At 36.1% G+C, this 19,852-nt stretch overlaps 3 protein-coding genes across 4 annotated transcripts; 1 reads left to right on the forward strand and 2 right to left on the reverse strand.

Moving 5' to 3' along the window:
* The first annotated feature begins 2,153 nt into the window (after nt 1–2,153).
* On the forward strand, nt 2,154–6,545 carry LOC118733616 (WASH complex subunit 4). Its single transcript, XM_036463084.1, has 10 exons — nt 2,154–2,471; nt 2,533–3,053; nt 3,123–3,344; nt 3,405–4,163; nt 4,226–4,558; nt 4,618–4,897; nt 5,009–5,163; nt 5,229–5,655; nt 5,739–5,956; nt 6,023–6,545. The coding sequence occupies exons 1-10, from the start codon at nt 2,450–2,452 to the stop codon at nt 6,512–6,514; spliced, it is 3,429 nt and encodes a 1,142-aa protein (XP_036318977.1). The 5' UTR covers nt 2,154–2,449; the 3' UTR covers nt 6,515–6,545.
* A 154-nt stretch (nt 6,546–6,699) lies between these two features.
* LOC118733615 (1-phosphatidylinositol 4,5-bisphosphate phosphodiesterase gamma-1) lies at nt 6,700–12,502 on the reverse strand. Its single transcript, XM_036463083.1, has 4 exons — nt 10,600–12,502; nt 10,043–10,526; nt 9,116–9,972; nt 6,700–8,948 (listed from the first exon to the last, which is right to left on the reverse strand). The coding sequence occupies exons 1-4, from the start codon at nt 11,884–11,886 to the stop codon at nt 7,833–7,835; spliced, it is 3,744 nt and encodes a 1,247-aa protein (XP_036318976.1). The 5' UTR covers nt 11,887–12,502; the 3' UTR covers nt 6,700–7,832.
* Nucleotides 12,503–15,651: 3,149 nt separating this feature from the next.
* Nucleotides 15,652–19,047, reverse strand: LOC118733617. 2 transcript variants are annotated; one of them, XM_036463085.1, is made up of 4 exons: nt 18,932–19,047; nt 18,302–18,645; nt 17,848–18,214; nt 15,652–16,381 (listed from the first exon to the last, which is right to left on the reverse strand). In XM_036463085.1, exons 2-4 carry the CDS (start codon nt 18,634–18,636, stop codon nt 16,040–16,042), a joined length of 1,044 nt encoding a protein of 347 aa, XP_036318978.1. In that variant the 5' UTR covers nt 18,637–18,645; nt 18,932–19,047; the 3' UTR covers nt 15,652–16,039. The 2 variants fall into 2 exon arrangements, with proteins under 2 accessions (XP_036318978.1, XP_036318979.1); XM_036463086.1 differs by having other exon boundaries at nt 17,848–18,193; nt 18,932–19,042.
* Nucleotides 19,048–19,852: the final 805 nt, after the last annotated feature.

Consider the following 19,852-nt stretch of genomic DNA (forward strand, 5'->3'; position numbering starts at 1 on the left):
GTTTTTTTCGGTGAATATGCTAATACCGTTTTTTCCAATAAACAATTTTCAAAAGTTTCGGGGCGACTTTCCTTTAAGGCCTATTCTCCGGTAACACAGAAGAAATGATATATACCCTTGGCGGGCCCCTCTTCTCCGGCAACACGGAAAGGCTAAAGTCACTGCCTTCATCTACTCAAAACAAGCGAAACTTTACAGTTTTTCCCATTTTTGTAAAGCAGTCGGGAGTGGCGCACACAACGTAAAGGAAAGTTGTCGAAAGTTTCTGTCATACACACATATGCATATATGTACTTACACTAATAATTTTTTTCATTCTTCATGAAATCCATCACATAAATCAAAAAGTGGATTTTGAATTTTTATAAGTTAAGACTTTTTTCATTTCAGCGACGATGTTTGTTATGTCTTTTTGCTTTTCAGGTGACGATATATGATATATGTATGTAGTTACATAAAGGTATTATTAAAAAATTAAACCTTAAAATTTATTATTTTATTGGTTAATCTCGCATGGGCTCTTCTGTTATTCTTTTACACGAAATAGTGCTCTGTAAAGATATAATGCGAATCAGTTTAAAAAATAAAATTAATTGGCTTATTTGTGAGTCCAAATGTTTGCTGGGTTTGTATTTTTTTACACAAATATGAAGTTCTGTCTGCATTGTGTACTATAAAGGCATCCACACACCTATGCGATTCTGTCACAACGAATCCGCACTGTTTGTGATGCTACAGACATTACTGCTACGAAAACGCAAGTACGCACACATCTGTGCGATTTTATCGCAGTAAAAACTGTCAATTTATAGACAAACAAAAAATATTTTTTAAAAAAGAAATAAAATTCTTAACTTTTCTACATCAAATATGTTTTGTTTTCTTACGTTCACTTTTGTTTTAATATTGTAAAATCCTTCTATTGACCTTTTTCGTTCTCAAAACGCGGAGTCTGCGATTTCGGCACAACCAAAAGAAGAACTGTGAATGCTCGAATAAATCGTTGCAGCAAAATCGCATAAGTGTGGCGTTCCTCATTTAAAACTATGGTCGGCATTGTTGTAAATTTTATCGGAAAAGATTCGCACCGACAGAATCGCGTAGGTGTGTGGATACCTTAAACATTCATACCTGTCGCAACAACGAGCAGAGAAATTGAAATTTTTCAATTTTCTTCATACATGTCTGCAGACCTAGAATTTGGTAGGCACACCCGCCTATCCACAATGCGACGATATGTCATACTTCACATGTAGCACAGATAAGTATTCTACGTCAAAATTAATAAAAACACGCTATGTTTAATGAATTCACTGCAGAAATAGAAAAACACATGCACTGGCTTAGATATACCGTCCCGGAGTTCGTATAAAGCCCACTTGTTGAAGGCGAACGTAATTAGATGCACGCAAGGTTAAATCAATCGTCAGTCTCATTCTCGGTTAATTGCGGAAATGTACATATCTCTTTGATAAATATGCATTACACTTATACTTTAATTTGTTTCAACGAAATCGGACATATTCACAAAATTTCGCTTCCGGAGGAAATCAAATTACACTATCCCTTTTCATTTTGGCAAGTCGCTGTCACAATTACAACTACCTGCGCAGGGTTGCATTTGGTAACCCGCAATTTTTTATTGCTTTGCACAAGGCACATTAGTCCCCTTTCAGACACGTCAAGTCTTGCTTTCAAGTCTGCTCGTTCGTAGGCGAAGGAGGTGAGAAAAGAGGGGAAGAGTACAGATACCTCCGTACCGTCAATTCGTTTCAAGTTTTCTTGTCTCTTTTGATCTTTTCGTTGCTTCATTGTCTCATTTAAAGAATCAAGAACTTGAATTCAATTAAAGTTGAAAACACAAAATAGAATGCGAAAAAATTGCCTTCAAGACTTGACGTGTCTGAAAGAGGACTTAATATGCCTTGGCTTTGCAATTTGTCCATCTCATTGCTCTTCCAGAGCCTATTGCACACAGTTTTCATATATGGATTTACTTATTCCTGTATTTTTAGAAATTGATCAGACTCATTGCGAGAGTCGTGCCGAACACAAGTCGTTTTTTGAGAGTCGAATCGTATCGAAAATTTCACGTCATTTCCTAAAATTTCCACTCGACTAGTGTATTAATACGGAAAAACTTGGCAGCACTGCATATTTTTCGACGATTTTCGTCGTTTACTTATTTCAGCACGACAGTAGACAATGCCAATGTTGTCGGGTCGTACAATTTAGCATAATTTACGACTCACGCAATGAGGCTGAATATCTGATCGAATTTCCATAAACTTTCAATTTACTGCTAATGGGTTAAATTAGCAAGCAAGGTCTGACAGCCATTAGTTTTTGTTTTGATTTTGATTCTTCACTTTACTTTTGTTGCAATTTCTCCTTAAAAAAATGCATTATTTTGTTAAAAGCCTTTCAAATTATACACTTCAGTGCTGAAATGATGGAACAAGCTGAAATTAGTAAGTACCAATAATATTTTTTAATTTAAAAATCTCTAAAAAGCTTTAATCTAATAAACAGTTTCATCGGCTGAGGAGCAGTTGAAGAAATTTGGTACATTCTTGGATTTTCATGATAAGAGATTGCATCCGCTCCTTCAGAAGACAACACAGTTACCGTCAATTAGGACAACGCCCACATCTCAATCTCTTGTAGAGGTGAACTTTTCCACAAATCAAGAGCAGCTCATATTGCTGCGTATACTTGAATCAGATCGTTTATTGAACAAAACACTTCTCACTTTCGGTCATCTCTGCGCGGAAGTCGATGAATTAGTACAAAAAGCACAGCAAATGCAGTTAAAGTTCCTTTACATTGATGAGAATTTATGTGTGCTATTAACAAATGAAGATGGGTGTGGCACCACAGATGCCACAAAACAGACCAATGACATTTTGCTACAAATGAGCGATTCCATGCAATTCCTCTGCGATATTCAGTTTTTATTACAACGCTTCATAGTTTTGGGCAACAATTTATTGCATCAATGTGGCGCATACTGTGCCACGGAAGATAACAAAAATATGGAGTTTCGATTTGTGGTACTTACAAAATAGAACTGTACATAACAAAATCAACACTTATGCATATCCTTTTAATCCTTCGTGTAGGATGTATTTGACTATCTGGCAGACTTGTTATTACAAATTCTAATCTTTAACGAAATTTTGGCGGGCTCAAATTTCTGCCGCTTTTGGCAGACGTACAAGAAAACTGTAGATACAGTAGCGCACAATAGAAATTGCATGGAAATTTGCACTAAAAGCGAGCTGAATGGATTAAAAAACTGTTTGGAGGAATTTGATTTTCTATTTTCAAATGCTGTGTTTCAAGTATGTAAAACTCTTTTACTGCCACGTACTCTAAATATCTATGTAGAATTTTCCTTACAGAGTTTTCTTGACAGCACTTTTGCATTGAAAGACAAAGTCGGCCCAAAGGGTATTGGTCAACTTACAAGCCAGTGTAATGAGTATATGAAACAATGCTTGGCTATTATAACCAAACACGATGTGTCTGAATTCTGTGAACACAAATTACTCGTACGCCTGAATGCCTTTTGCGTAGTATTCCATGATTTCTGCGGACAAGTTGAAAGTAAACATGTAAAACATTTACTGGAACTAAATCAAAAACATCAAGGCATCATATTGGTGGGTAATGTAGCTTGGCAACCCATCACATTTCTGCGGCGCCACGCTACTTCATTGGTCAAGCCACATGAGCGCCTTTTACAAGATATCAAACGATTGCGCCAGCATTACGTGCAAACACAGGTGCAATCACTGCCACGTGACTGTCGTAACTATTGCTCACAAGTGCTGCTTTGGACGTTAAATGTGCGCAAATCACTAAGCACTGGCCCGTTCGAACTAACAGTACATCAATTTAAGGAGCTAGCTGCTCTGCTGCTGCTTGGATTACGTTATGCCTTGAAAATAAGTTGCCTGGTAAAAGGTTTGGTAAATATGCATGTAGCGTTGCAGTCACCAATGGCTAGATCAACATTGCAGTGTATTTGCAAACTTATTGAATTGCTGAAAAATATACAAGAGGTATTTCAACAGTACATGGATGTCATCGCAAAGGTGATACAATGTGTGCTACAGTACTTACAGTATAAAGTGTTGCATTTGCTGAACCTTTGCAAGGTAATTGGAGAAAACGTTAGGATTATATTGAAAAAAAAGGGTATAAATATGTTTTATTGTAGAAACGCATTACAGCGGCCAAAATGCATGATCGTAATGTCGACGCTTTGGCTGCGCTGCGCGTTGCTGAGAAGTGCATGACAGGTCCACCAACAAAGACGCGCACACTTATTACAAAACTGGCAGTGAATGCAACAAATTTGAACAATCGCACATTGCCACACGATCAGTGCGAACGTTTTCAATTGTTAATGTCACGAATTCTAACGCTAGCAGACTTTCAGCGAAACGTGGAAGAGTTTTGTGATACGACATTCATCTATTGGCATCAATCGGTGCTTTCAGCGTATCTGAAGCAGGTGGTAGAACGCAAGTTGGACTTGAACTCATTCCAGGTTTGAATTTTTGCTTTATTTTACAGTTATGAGTAATATACTTAGGTTTATATTTACAGTATATTTTGCATGCTTTCAACGACTGTGGCAGAGCTCTTACCAATTTGGGGTTAAATGAGATTAAATTGCAAAAATGTCTAGAAAGGGCAACTTACGATAGTCTTCGTAGCGAAATCGTCAGCAAATTATGTGCACAAATCGAAACATTTTTGCGTTTAGAGGTGCATTCAAATTTACAGCTGGAGAAGATGAGTCCATTTGACCAGGGTATTGACGATTATCGCGAGCTGATCACTGCCTGCCCAATTCAGCTAAATGGAAATTATGTGATTTTAAAAGGTTATTCAAATTATTGCCGTTATCTAAGTAGCTGCACTTTAAGTTAGGCATAACCAAGTTTCTCCATAGTTGTGTGCCTCTGAAAATTAATTTTTACTGAATTGTTTTTAGATCACGTCGAAAATTACTTAAGCGCCATGTTTTATAATCTCACCACCATATCACTGCACGACTGGAAAACTTACGAAGAGATGCGTCATCTGGCCAACACGCGTTTAATGCTGAAACCAGTTGAGGACTATTTGCCAAACCAAACTTTGGAGCAGGTTCAAGATTATAGGCTTAGAAAGTCAACAAATACATATTATAATATTAACATATTAACTTTAAGGGCATCGACATTTTGGAGATAATGCGAAAAATTCATATCTTTGTCTCTAAATACGTCTACAACATGAATTCCCAAATATTTGTCGAACAAAAGAGCGCCAACAAGCATCTGGACTCGATTGGCATACGGCATGTTGCTAATTCATTACGCACACACGGCACGGGTGTCATCAACACCACCGTCAATTTTACATATCAATTTTTGCGGCAAAAATTTTACACTTTCTCACAATTTCTTTACGACGAACAAATCAAATCGCGGCTGATGAAAGAATTGCGCGCCTATGCTGAGCGCAAACAATCAAAAAGCTATCCGCTTTATGCCTACGAGCGTGCCGAAGCCTTCAATAAGGATATACGCAAATTGGGTTTATCCAGTGATGGTCAAACATACATGGATCTCTTCCGAAAAGTTATAACTCATGTGGGTAAGTAGTTAATTAATAAATTATTCGCTTATTTCCGAATGCAGTTACATACTTGCATACATATGTAAATGGATATTGCGCAGGCAATGCTATGGGCTACATACGCTTGGTGCGTTCTGGCAGCATACATGCCAACTACAGCGCCAGCCTTTATCTACCAAAGTTCGATGAGAATTTGCAATTTATGTCTGCTTGTCGCGAACAAGAATTGCATAATGTTACTGTGGCGGCGGCTGAGAATTTCGAAGCGAATATCAGCAATTTAGTGAAGAGCTTCTCTGATAGTACAGATTACTTTAAAGTGAGTTGTAAAATGTGCAATAAGATGTTGTTCTTAAAAACGAAAATGCATATTTAAATATTTCAGTTACTTGTGGAAGCATTCCATCCCTTCTTCCGTAATCCACACAATCTACATTTGAAAAATTTCTTTCTCATTGTGCCGGCACTCGCTTTAAATTATGTGGAGCATATGTTGAGTGTCAAAGAGAAAATCAATAAGAAGGATCGCCATGAAGCGGTGCTCTTCGATGATGGCTTCGCCGTAGGTTTAGCATACATTTTAAAGCTATTAAATCAAATCGATGACTTCTATGCGTTACATTGGTTCGCAACGGTGCGTGAACGTTTCAATGCGGAGCGTCGCAAAATACAAGAAATGTTGCAGGATATTAAAAAGTCGACTAACACACGAGGCGGCGCGAAAAGTAACTCAAAAGCAGCGCTTGCAACACAAAACAATGATACGGAAAAGTTGCAACAAACGCTTGCGCTGACCGAACGCCGCATAAATGCACATCAAATGGAGTATAATCTGCTCTATTGCAACTTATGTAGCGCGAAAATATTTTTTCAATAATTAAAGTGATACATACGAGCAATTGCTTGTTTTTTGCATACATTTATTATTTTATACATAGAATTTGTTTTACTATATGTATTGTTTATATATGAATTATTACACTTCAAGAAATTAGAGTAAAATCATTATACACATTTATATTAATAAAAAGTCTGGTGAGAAAAAATGCATTTAGTCACGTAATATTACTAAAATATTTGGAAGCATTGACATTGATATGTATGTACTTATATTGAAGGAGTAAGAAATACAATACCCTAGGCAGCCAGTTATTGGAGTCCGGTTTTGTACACAAGTAGTTTCATATATGCAAACCTATATTTGTAAACTTAATTGTCGCTTCATAGTAAGATAAATATTTTGTTAAGCTGAAGATGCTTTATGCATTAATTAAACGTTGCTCTTATACCATCCAACTAATTCGTGCAAGAAAAGTATTTTCAGTCTAAGAGTGGTCTAGAAATATGTTGATAATTTTGCTTGCATATGTTAATGCTTACAGAAAAGTTATAAAATAGAAAACATTTGGCTACATATTAAAAACAACTGACGTTCAATTTTTGGGAAGTGCTTGAGCTAAAAAAATTTCAACAAATGCCTTCGGTAAAAAACGCTACTTAATGCTCCATAAATTACCCGTTGGTCCCTGCTGTTCTTTCTGATCATAAAGCTACATAATGGGTATGCCATAACCTCAAATTTGTTCTGATGCTTATGAAGTTGGCTTCCGGTTTTTGTTAATAAAAGATACTTTAAATTGAGAACGGCTGCTGAATCTATCTTGCTGCTCTCATTAAGAAGGATTACGAAAAAAAAGCTTCGCATGCTTTTTGTTTTAATCTGTTTTGTTTATAAATTATGCTAAAGATGCGTTAATAATACAATGCATAGATACAATATGCAAAACTTAATATAAAAAAAATATATGTAATATGTATACGAAGTACATTCTGCTTAAAAAGTATAGATAGATATATAAAAATGTTAAGTCTTTATACGTTTGCAATAATTAGTCAATGGAAGAAAAGTTTCAGTGCTTCAAGTCCACTAAAGCATTTTTTTCAATACCTAGCTGCGTTTTAAGGAAAGATGTGCGAGAATCTTTAATCTGCTAGCAATGCAAAGTTCTAAAATTGTTTTGAACTGCGAACTATAATTATAAAAGTAGTGTTAGATTTGATCGCTTGTTAAAAAACACATACACACACTCCGAATCCAAGGATACTTGGCTACATCTGCTCGTGGGATAATTTAAGGCACTTGCTAACACATAGTGGAAGAGTTTTTCTTATTCAAGTTTTTTTCTTCTTCTTCTTTAGAATCCCACCACAACGGTGTGCTCATTAGCCGCACTCGTGGGGGCATGTTTCACGTCAACATGCACTAGCAGCGATGCCAACTCCAGCTCCTCGCTAAATTTATTGCGCAGCGTGACGCTGCGATAACCCGTTCGAATGCAATTCAATGGATAACATGCCTCTGCAATGAAATGCGTCTCTGCAAACATATCTTCGTCCTGTACTTCGAAACGTAGCAGCGCGAAATGTGGATTGCGAACGGTGAACTCACAGCTTTCATTCCACACTGGATTGAAGCCATTCTCGCTTACTTTAGTACGGTGCTTAGTGCCCGTATCAAAACTAGCGCCGCATATTTCCACCGTAACTAACGGATTATTTGATTTGCCGCCGCGGAACAAATGCCTTCCGGCAATGATACGTATCGTTATGAATCGCTCCTCCAATGCGCTGATGGCTAGTGGGTTATTCGGATCAAAGCCATCGACTTGCATAAATTTTGGCTTTAGCAAATAACCACAATTACCATTGTCTCGAAATTTCGCTTGATTCAGTTGCATGGCTTTGTCACCGGTTTGGTAGTTGAGTGCAATCATTTGTGAACCCACATTCCAAAATGGTACCGGATTGAAATTAGATGAATCTAAACGTTGACCCTTTGGATAAACGCGACTGATTTGGTTGCGGTGATATTGTAGAAAGAGCATACAGTTTTGCTGCAGGAACTGTTTCTCGGCTTTGGTTTCTGGGAAGCTGGACATTTCGTAGAATACCCAGGAATGTTCACGGAATGGCACACTGCGGAAGTATATGATCAAATCGGACATCTCCTTGGCTACACGTGCAGAACGTTCTTTCTTACGACGTTCTGTCGCCAGTTGATTGGCGATTTGCGCGCCCTCCTGTATGGCTTTGATCCAATCGTAAGCCAACTCTTGATTATCAAACCCTATGATAAATGAATTTTGCATGGTGGGTGTCTGAATTTGCAACTGGAACAAAATGCCCGGCTCATTTGATTCAGACAAGTGTACAATGGCGCCATGTATGTCAATGGAATCGGTGCGTGAGACATTTTCGCTGTTATTTTCATCGCTAAACGAATTGTAATCATCGCCGGCAGAGTCTATCACCTGTAAAGGAAACTATTGTAATGTATTTTGTTTAAACGCAGAAATACATATGTACGTTCAGGATTAGTTTATCTGTTATGACTCCAACACGGAGACAGACCAGAAAATCCAGATACTTATCCGTTTAATCATTTCATCTTGTCTTGTTAAAAAAATTTACTACTTACCTTAACATAATTTGCCGGAAAGTGACGCTGCACCATGCCGCCATAATCGCCGCGCCACCACATTGACGTATTTCTTTGCACATTTGTGATAATCGCATGCTTTGGAAATGACAATTCGTCCGGTTTATTAGCTTTGTAACTATAAAGCGCTTTACATGTCACACGATCATCCAAACTAGGATCCATATAGCTGGATGCATCATTGAAGTCACCGCCATTATGATGCTCCATGGATATCTGACAGGCCAAGAGCTTTTGACGCAGTAATTCTTGAGACACCGGGTACATCAGTTTAACATTTCGATAAAGCGGGTTTCTCATGTAATAATTGACTAGCGATACAAGAGATTCAAATTGTATGGTGTCCACAACATAGAGGCGACCCTCCTGCATGATGCGGCAATGCTTGATTTTGCGATTTATTGTGAATGATATGACAAATGCATTAGTACTTTGTACCGAGGGACGCACAAGGAATGAACCCACATCGAGTTTGATGAGCACTTGCTCTGCCTGTTCTTTGGTTGTATTTGGATGAAACCATTCCTGTGTTTCATGCTTTTTGGGTTGCGGCACTGGCTCCTTCAGCGTGATCGAGAACTCTGAGCTGCGTAGCATGTTTTTACGATAGTACACAATAAGTGAGTACAGCGAATCGAAGACAAAATTATCGACTAAATAGTATTTGGTGGCGCCATTCTCATGTTTCAGCTTAATGCGACAGTGATTAGGGCGATTGCGACGCCAAAATGACAAACTATAATCACCCACAAACGTGGCAGACTCGCGCACTAAAAATGTGCCATCACCAAGATGCTTATATGCCTCCAAGAGTTGATCAGCCTCTTGACGACCACCTAATTTTGATTTTTTTTTTTGAAAAAAAAACTTAATGCAAATTCAAGATTTCAAATTTAGCTGAATTACCTTCCAATTTTCCATGGAACCAATTTTCACCAAAGTGCAGCTCATCATTGACAAAATTATCCTTCGATTTGGGCATTAATGCTAATGATGAACCCTGGGACATAGCGTTGTCATCGTCATCAGCGCTTCCAACATTATTTTCGTCAGTGTGCGAAGAATAAATTAATTGCTGCTGTGTTAATACAAAATGATACAGGTTCCAAGCCTTGTCCACCGGATCCTTGAAGTATAACATTCCCTCTTTAAGGAAATTGCGAACGTTTTCATTATCATCACCAGTACCACCACTGATGGACGATCTACTTCCACTGTTCGACGAGATACCAGAGCCACCACCGACTATACTCGGCCCACCAGGGCAACCGTCTTCATATTCGGGCAGTTTTTTGTGTTTAAGTATAATCTTGCGACGCAGTTGATGTGGCGATGGAAGTTGTACCTCGGCGCGATCACAACGCTGGGTCAGCAGCATGTCACCGAAGACCTAAAAATAAAAAATTTAGATGTTGATAATTATGCTAAAAGCTTTAAATTTTGCTTTTTTAATGTATTCATACCTCAATTAACGCCTGCGCCATGTTACGCTGCTGCTCCAATGAACAGTTCTGCTCAATTGATAAAATCACTGGATACTCGGAAGTTACAAACGCGTGTTCTTTTATCGTTTTGATCACATCTTTAAATTTAATTTTTGAAGTCATCGTGTGGCCGTGAAAAATATAAGGCAGATTATCGGCCCCATTCCAGCAATCTAGCTCTATACAACGACAACCCATGCGCAAAGCTCGCGCATACGCTTCACATGACGATTCACTGGAAAACTGGTCGCCGGTGAGATAAGTGTTGTGCGACGACGCTATCCAGTAGGCAGATATAGGTTGTTTCATGTCCATGTAAATACGGTCACAGTTCCGATCCCAGAGATCGTTGTGTTTAGAGAAGAGATAATCAAGAAATTCACTCGGTGTGAAATAAGGCTCTTGCACATCGCGTTCAACGTCTTGCAAGAAGTCACGTATGAAGTTGGAAACGGATGCATCATCGCGTCCCATAATCTCATGTTGCTCCTGTATCAAAAAGTTTTGGAATTCACGTAGTGTTACTGCTTCGCCATTTTTCGAGTATGGAAATGTGCCAGGTGTGCTATAAAAGATTTCTTCCAGAAAGTTATGTGGCAACAATAACTTTCGGTACAATCTGGAAAAATCATCAAAGCGTAAGTCATTTTTACGCCTAACATCATCTTCAGAGAAACATTCCATCAGCTTGCTGGTGGTCATTTTGCAGCTTATACTCGCCAAAAACGTTTTAAAATCTTTAACTGTTACCTGACCACCATCTTTGGAAGACTGCATGCTTGAGTTTTCAATAGCATAATATTCACGACGAAGCCAACGTTCTACTTGCAGTGGATAGGGTGCAGTCACGGTGTCCTGCACCATGTAGCGAAGACCGCGTACCCAATTGTCTGCCTCTTGTTCCGATAGTGCTACAACTGAGAAGGTCTTTAGTTTAAATGCACTCCCATGTAGCACGACAAAGCACTTGGCCGGCTCGAAGCGTTTCGAATCTTCAGCACAATTGCGAAATTCTTTCGAGCACTTTCCAACTCGTATCTCTCGTATTTCACGCAACTCCAGCGATCCTTCATAATCGGTACGTGTATCCGCCATAACTGAAGACCACAGAAGCTGACGAGTTTCCCGCACCAACATCAGACGACGCTGTTCTGGGCGATGCTTAGAATAGAGCTTGGTGATAATGGTGCCACGTTCAAGCATACAAATGGTTTGCTCCATCTCTCCCAATGTGGGCACACTCATTGCGCTGAAACAATTCAACATGGTGGCTGTACTATTCAATATGTATCGATGAAGGTAAGTTATCGCCGAAAAAGTAGTTTTTGTTTGTTTACTGGTCAATAATCACTTGTTGGCCCTACTTGTATATTTTTGTTCAAGGAACTTCCTGTTGCTTGTCGAGTTTTCTTTTTTTGTTTTTGCTTTTGCGTATACTGCCTGCACTTTAGCAAGTTTCATAGCAGTGCCATATTTTAGATTCGTCCAACCACACAATTCAATATTATACACACGTTTGTTTCTATTGCTATCACTACAATGGAATTAACAAAGTTTTAATCATATTAATTAGTATCCAATACGATTATTTGTAAAATTAAGGCACTTTGCAAGAAGTTTCCTTTTGTCGTTGTTTTGGATGAGCGCATTGCCAGCGTGAATAAGAAATGAACAGATGGTGCCGTTGAAAATAAATTTGACGCCGTTTACTATCCAGTGGCGGCTTAAAACGCGCATACAACGGCCGGTAGCAATTTAAATTAAAGTGTAGCCACTGTATTATTTCCTTCCCTTTAGATTTCCTTCCGCTTTTGACAAAATCTAATCACAGCTCCGGTGCGTGAATTTCTTTGTTTTTCGTGAAATTTGTATTACAAAATTACAAGTAAATGTGGTAATATAGTTTTATTAAACAAAGCGAAGAATTCAATTCTCCAATGCGTTATTCGGGTAAATACGAACGAGTGAAGCGAAATTCGGAAACGTAATTATGTACCATGTGAGTTGAATCTTCATTTTGACTCCATGGGAATTCTAAAAACTTTCACACAGGCACTGAGGAAAGATATGCTTATTACATGGAATACCTAAAACAGAACCAGCGAATCAAATGTAAGTGCTAGACTTTTGAAGTTTTACGAATGCCATTTATTTTATGATTGTATTTAAATATGATCTGTATATAACTGAGTTAGGTTAGGTAGTAATATTGGCGGAGTGGAAATGGGATTTGAACATATTTTTTTTACAAGCTTTTATTAAGTTTCCCCTATGTGTAATCAAATCTTGCAATTAATGTTTTACCAACTTTTCGATGAGCCAGAGGCTTGACACTTCACACATGGCTCAGAACCCAATGACAATGGAATATGAAAATTGAATTAATACGGTAAGTGGCGCGGGTTTCGAGATATTTGAAAGCACGTATTTATGATCCGATATGGTTCATATTTAGAACCTATAATAGTAAAATAACTTAAAAAAACTTAGCCGACGAGGTGCGGGTGTTGATTTTTCTTATTTATTAGCCACTAGTAAAAGCTTGTCTCTAAAAAAATTTATTACATTACTTGTTTAATGTGGATCGTGAGAATATTAAATACATTACGTGATTCGTGGCAAGGAAATATTAAAACAAATTATGCATACTTACTTTTTTTATTAAATTTGTTCAAAAAAATCTGTAAGCAGTTTGATTTCTCCGTGCGACGTTAAATTTTACACACAAAAAAAAATAATATATTCGTGAGACTATGGACAAAATATAGTAAAACCGAATATTTACTCTTTCTCTCTGACGGCAGGGTTTCTCTAAAAGGACTTTGAAATTTAAAAGATATAATTAATTCAAAATATTATTTACAAAATCCAGGTCATTGCAGAATAATACTGTGGTTAACAAATAAAAGAGAATTGTTATTCTACATTGCACTGAGTTTTTACGGCAGAGCTAAAAATTAAGAACGTAGTTTTGCTATAATTTCCGTGTGTTTTGAATTTTTTTGTTTTTGTCTCGCGGAGTTTGCATACATACATATACATATATATCCTGAAAAGGTGCAAGTGATATTGTTAAAATAATAGTGTACATTATAAAAATAATTAAAACCCACTGTTGTGATTTACCATATTTTATTACATAAATTCAGAGTATGATAATACATATTTCCTTTTTGTTTTTGCCTATACCCAGCATAAATAGGAATATAGCGAACACAACACATAAAATACATAATTACAGTGATTATTTACTTACATAAGTATGTATGTAGGTATATATAATTAAAATAGTATAATAAATACAAAGGATTGCAACTGCCTCAAAATTAGTTCATTTGTTTAAAATATGTTAATTAAAAATCAACAATATTGAGCATGCTATTGCCATTATTGTGATTAATATTTGTGATACGTAAATATGTTTGTAATTATGTAAACTTAACACAACTCACTGTTTCAAGTAAAAGTAAATGTAAAAGTTTAAAGCTTTTAAGAAAGCCAGTTTAAATTCAGTTTTCAAGTTTGTTTACGCACATAGTATCTTAGTTATGTATGTACATATATGCGATTTGTGAAAATGTGTTTTTAGGAATTACATATACATTTAAGTGAGTTAAGATTAAGTGTTGAGTATTGTTGCGTAGGAATGTTTGTGTATGAGTATTTTGGTTTGTTTATTCTTTTTAATTTGAATTCTGTGTTGCTGTTTTCGCATCGTATATTACCGCGCATGTGAGTCGTGAGATCAATTGAAAGCCGGCGAGATTCGGTTTAATTTTTTATATTTATATATAATACTTAGTCTTAAAATTAGTGTCGTTTATTGAGTTAATCAATTCGCTTATTGTACGTAGATGCTTTATGGGACCTTTTTTTTCTTACTCGTATTGAGAGTTGTGTTTCTTTCTAAAGACATTCTACTTTTGGTAGCCCATTTGGTTATTTTTTTTTTTGTAATTTTTCTTCTGTTATTTATTTTTAGTTATTTTTTTTTTTAATAACATTAACAGTTTCTTAAAAACGTTGTTATAATATTAAACTCGGGGGCAGTTTGAGTTTCCTAAAATATTAAAATTTCCTTTTTTACCTTTTTTGTTATGTTCTTTTTAGTTTTTATATTAATATCAATGTTTGATTATAAAATTTCTTTTTCATAATTTAATGCGTAAAGCGTTTACTTACATAATTTATTAATAACTGATTATTTATTAGAGCGCAAGCATATTTTCGTTTGTTTTAGTTCTGTTTGACTAGGAAATTTAGTGTTACAAAGATTCTTTTATAAAAAACGCATGTGCATGATTACATGTATTTTATAAAATCCATCTTGGGATAAAATCTAAATGAGGAATAACCAAAGACGGTAGAACATCATGAATTTGCTGCTATGCATTTCCGTGGTGGCAAGTTTCAGATAGCTTTTTAACTACGCCAAAAACTTGTAGCTGTTTAAATTCTTGTTTTTCAAATAATATTTTCCTTAAAAAATAAAGTAGGTCTAAGCAGCTTTATAAAGTGACATTTTCATAGAAATTTTCAATTTATAAAGCAGTTAAAGTCTTCTTTATTTTTTATGAATTTGGATGTTAATCTAAAAATTGTTTCCCGCCAATAGCTATAGAAACGCAACAAAAAACAACTTTCTGTTTTGGGTGTTTTTTGAATAAAACTATTTTCTTCAAAGAAAAGTCGAAAATACTACCACGGTTTCAAGCATAAAAATAAACTCCACTCCTCCATGAAACTTTGCAAGTAGAGTTATCGATACATATTGTCAGTGACTAAGGCTAAGCGCATAGTGGAGTGGCGAGCAAAGAGCATCGAACAAAGCGTCGATTACAAACGTATTTGTTTCAATGGGAGCGCACCCAGTGAAGAGCAAAGCGTACATACACGTCTGTAATTGACGCTTTGCTCGATGCTATGCTCGCCGCTCCACTATGCGCTTAGCCTAATGCATCATTCAAAGATTTTTACAACCATATTGCTCTCTTATGATATACCGTTATATTTAGGTGCTTATGAATTATGTTTTTAAGTATTTTATTAAATGCTGTGAAGTTTGATTTGATTTGGTATTTTTTGGTATTCTTCGCGCACCTGATTGCACTTAGATTTTAGTTCGCAAAGTCAATATGACAACAATATTCATTTTACTAAAACATTGAGCCTGAAATTAAGCTCTTTTTATGTACCCTTTTATCGCTACACTTTCAATTTTACTGAGCCTTATTCTTTCGCAGTCCTTTACTGTCGTGTCGCCAGCACAATTCCCGCTTCGTTGTATATATGTATTGTAATAGTATATGTTTATATTACACATACATACATAAATATATTCAACTCCATTTGTTTAAACGCGAATTATGCCCTCAACTGCCTGTCTTTTCACCTACAAAATAACTTCACTTCCTTCGCTTCACTGCTTAGCTCCACCACCTGGTCCATAAGATGAGGCATCACTTATGCGACGTGTTAAAGTTGCCTTGCGATTTAATGTGGCCGATGAGTGATTGGATTGCAGTGTATTGGTACTTAAATGATGATTGGAACGATGTGAAGGATAGTAGTTGAGTGGTGCCATATTCGGATTATCGATGCGTGTTGGTGACGAAACTACGGGGCGTGGTGAAACACGTTGTAAAGTATTGATTACTTCCTGTGGTTCTTGATATCCAGAATCCAAGTCATCATGATAGGAATCCATAAGTGGCGTGGGGTCTTCATAGTCATAATCCACGAAGCCATTGTTGTCGAAAGACTGAAAAAACGTTGCAATATTAAAGTGATTTGAGTTTTTGGTTTCACACTGAGGTAAAACCCACGTATTCAAAACAAATTGTAAAACAAACATTTTTAAAATAATTTAATTTTTTTTTGAAAACGCATATTTTGGAACATAAAATAAACATTTTAGAATCTCATCTGAATATGAGAATTTTCAAATATCAAACGATCGTTTTCAAAAGCGATTTGAATATGTTCATATTAAAAACTAAAATATAAATTTTAGAATAAGAATTGAGGATGTTTTTTTCTGAAAACTAAAAGAAAAATTGTAGTGCAAAACTTGGGTCAAAACGTTTTTAAAAATAAAACGTTCCATATAAATTTGAAAACGTAAATTTCTCTGGGCAACTTTGATTCAAATCTTACTTTTTTTGCAGTATAATACATTGTTTGGATTGTTTGAATACACACAGTTATGGGAAAAATAAGGACACAACACTTTGACCAGTTCTGGCTTTTTTCTTTCATTTGTTTAATGTTTATATAAGTTATATAAATCTACATTTTAAAATTTATACAGAAATTAAAAAACAATAAGAACAACAAACTTTTTATAAACATTTTTTAGAAAAATTCTTATCATATAGTTTGTAGCCCCTTAAATTCAGGTAATACATGGAAAATTTCAAGCGTCTAAAATGCGAGACAGACGGGCATGCTTATGCAGATTAACTAGCACACAAATGCCCTGACAGACGGCAGCAATGCGGATTAACGAACCGCAAATGCGAGTGTTCGAGTCCCACGGCCAGTCGAACTTTCATTTGTTTCCTTTTTATTAACTTTTTTTATAAGTTCTATATTTCTTTTAATGTTGCTTTCAGTTAGTTGTTGTTGACTTTCTTAATAAAATTTAACTCTAAAAAATTAAATTAACTAATAGTGAAATAAAAAATGTGATATAAAATAAAACAAATGAAAATAAAATAAAGGAAAATTATATATATTTATAAGTCAAATAAAATGCGAAAAAAAATAAAATAAATAATAAACTCGCTTGCTTTGTTTGCCTACTTGTACAAAAGACAAGGGTAAAGTTTCAAATTTTTCTTAAACCGACCTTTGAAAAAAGTTCAAGAACAGCTTCAAAAATCTCATTATTATGATTCCATTAAAATTTTTTTTAAATATTTTTGTGCAAATTTTTAAACTTAAACTGTTTTGTCATCTGAGTTGATTTTCTAAAAAAAAAAAAATACTTTAAAAATTTTTTATTCATAAAAAACTCCAATTTCGGAGGTATTTTCAAATCGGTCCAGCTCACGTATATCTTCATATTTGTCCGAAATATTTTGGCGCAAGTCTTAAAATATAATAGATTTTATAATTCCAATGGCAAGACAGTACCTTTTTTTTTGTATGGGGAGTGATGCAGTCTAATGTACATACATTACAAAAAACAAACCAACAGACATAACTAATACGTGGTTGCCTTACCTTCACCGGTACACGCTTGACATATTCACGATACGTTGGATTTGGCACTTTTGTACGATAATCCACCACTTCATAGTGGCCATCTTGTACAACATTCCCATTTGCCACTGGATAGTCTGAAATAAAGTGTCGCGTGCCGTGCGGGGTAAGGGTGGCCCATAGTAAGCGGCTATCGTTTGCCAATTGCGATTGCAAAGTATCGCGATTGTTGGTCGTAGTGCAGGGATACAAAATACCACCAGCCATAAATGGATTGGCTTTGGTTGAAGATTCACCCAAAGCGCCCATGCCATTCTGTTTGATATTCGAATCGTGATAGGACAAATTGCAACTGGAAAATAGAGTGCTGCAATAAAGAGTTATATTACTTTTATAAAGTGCAATGCAATGCAAAAAATTATTTAAACAACAACAAAAAAGAGCACACATATTTATGTATATCTCTTATACTTACTCTCTGCATTTGAGCAATATGACTGCCAAGAGGCCACCCAAAATTATTACACCAACGCAACACGATATTAAGACAAAGAGCCAAGTGTTCTCCAAGCCTTTCGAATCGACACCAGTCAATTCGACAAATTCGATGCCACCACTTTCGCGTGGATTTGGGCTGGGGTCGCACAAGAAGGGCGCAAAGCATGGATGAGTGTCGTTTGTTGGTACTGCGGCCGCTATAATGGCTGTGCGCGGCAGCAGAAACGACGGCAAAGGGGGTGGCGGCATGGATAGTATGGAGTCAGGCGGTGGGCCTGCATAGTTGCAATTGCCAACGCAGCTAGCAATCATTTTCGTCGACTGTTGAATGAAAGAAAAAAGTGAAAAAGAACACAAAACTTTTTATTACTTGTACTTTAAAGCAAATAAATGTAATTATTTTAGTTGAAGTCTCTTCTCTGCTATTAGCACACATTTAATTTACCTGTGCAGCAAACACAATTACACCGTAAAATATCGATCGAGAATTCACTTGAGTCAAATTGGCAATTAATTTTCACTGCAAACTGAAGTGTATGCAGGCTTTTCAAAGAACTTTCCACGCACATTTTATAAGCACAACAATTTATTTATACAATGGACTTACCCTTTGTTATTTAATTTTTCGATTTCAATTGCTGAAGAATTTTATTTTTAAGCAAAAGTAATTCTATGAAAAAGTAAGTCGTACTGCACTGCTTGTAAAGGAACATCTAACTGTGAGATTTGAGAAAATTCTGTATCACTTGAAACTGTAAGCTGTAAGAGAGTGTCCTGTGAGAGCGGGCGGTTGTGATTGTTTTCATTGTGTACAGTATTTTTTTACAACGACTTTCGCTTGATTTAGCGTAATGTTTTTTTAAATAGAAAACAGTTTGCAGTAGTTATTTGTTTTATTTAATATTACTTTTATATCTACTACTTGCTTTTGTGTAATTAGTACAACGCTGCATTAGTATTATATCGAACTGAGTGTTGCACACTTTGTAAATAAATAGTAACAATGGTTGCAACCCCTATAAGTATGCTTTGCTAACATACTTTTTCTTCCTTCTCTTTTTGCGGCTGTCGCTGTATGCAGTGCGCATGTGCTGCATGGAAGCAGGGTGGTTCGAAGAATGTGATTTTTTTTATGTACACTTACGTGCAAAACGTGAGCGACTTTTTGTCGTAAGCTAGGAATTAACATATTTGCGATTTTGATAGCTTTGCCAATTTGCATGCAGAAAATGAACAACGACTTCCACAAAACAAAAAAAAAATAATAATTGCCAAAAATCAACGGGAAGTTACTTAAAATAGGGTAAAAAACTGCATACTCAGAATGTTTCTCGGAAACCAGATTAAAAACCTCAAACATTTTTAGGAAATTTCGTCGAATTTTGATACTTTTTGTACAAACTTTATAGTCTTCTTGACTTCCATGGTTTTTGTTAGATAACGAGCTACACTTGCATTAAAAAATAGCTTTGTTTCTTTACTTTCCTAGCAGATAGTTATCAGGAAGAAGAAGAGTGGGAAAATTTAG

Source organism: Rhagoletis pomonella, unplaced genomic scaffold, assembly GCF_013731165.1.
Source record: "Rhagoletis pomonella isolate Grant_MI unplaced genomic scaffold, Rhpom_1.0 Rhpom_scaffold_00002, whole genome shotgun sequence".
Lineage (NCBI taxonomy): Eukaryota > Metazoa > Arthropoda > Insecta > Diptera > Tephritidae > Rhagoletis > Rhagoletis pomonella.

Coding starts and splice junctions, on each gene's coding strand:
- LOC118733616 (XM_036463084.1), top strand. CDS start 2,450: ATGATGGAACAAGCTGAAATTA. Junction 3,345..3,404: donor TTTCAAATGCTGTGTTTCAA/GTATGTAAAACT, acceptor TTTTCCTTACAG/AGTTTTCTTGACAGCACTTT. Junction 4,559..4,617: donor TGGACTTGAACTCATTCCAG/GTTTGAATTTTT, acceptor TTATATTTACAG/TATATTTTGCATGCTTTCAA.
- LOC118733615 (XM_036463083.1), bottom strand. CDS start 11,886: ATGTTGAATTGTTTCAGCGCAATGAGTGTGCCCACATTGGGAGAGATG. Junction 10,527..10,599: donor TGGCGCAGGCGTTAATTGAG/GTATGAATACAT, acceptor TTTTATTTTTAG/GTCTTCGGTGACATGCTGCT. Junction 9,973..10,042: donor GTTCCATGGAAAATTGGAAG/GTAATTCAGCTA, acceptor AATCAAAATTAG/GTGGTCGTCAAGAGGCTGAT.
- LOC118733617 (XM_036463085.1), bottom strand. CDS start 18,636: ATGATTGCTAGCTGCGTTGGCAATTGCAACTATGCAGGCCCACCGCCT. Junction 18,215..18,301: donor ATATTGCTCAAATGCAGAGA/GTAAGTATAAGA, acceptor ACTTTATAAAAG/TAATATAACTCTTTATTGCA. Junction 16,382..17,847: donor TCAAGCGTGTACCGGTGAAG/GTAAGGCAACCA, acceptor ACGTTTTTTCAG/TCTTTCGACAACAATGGCTT.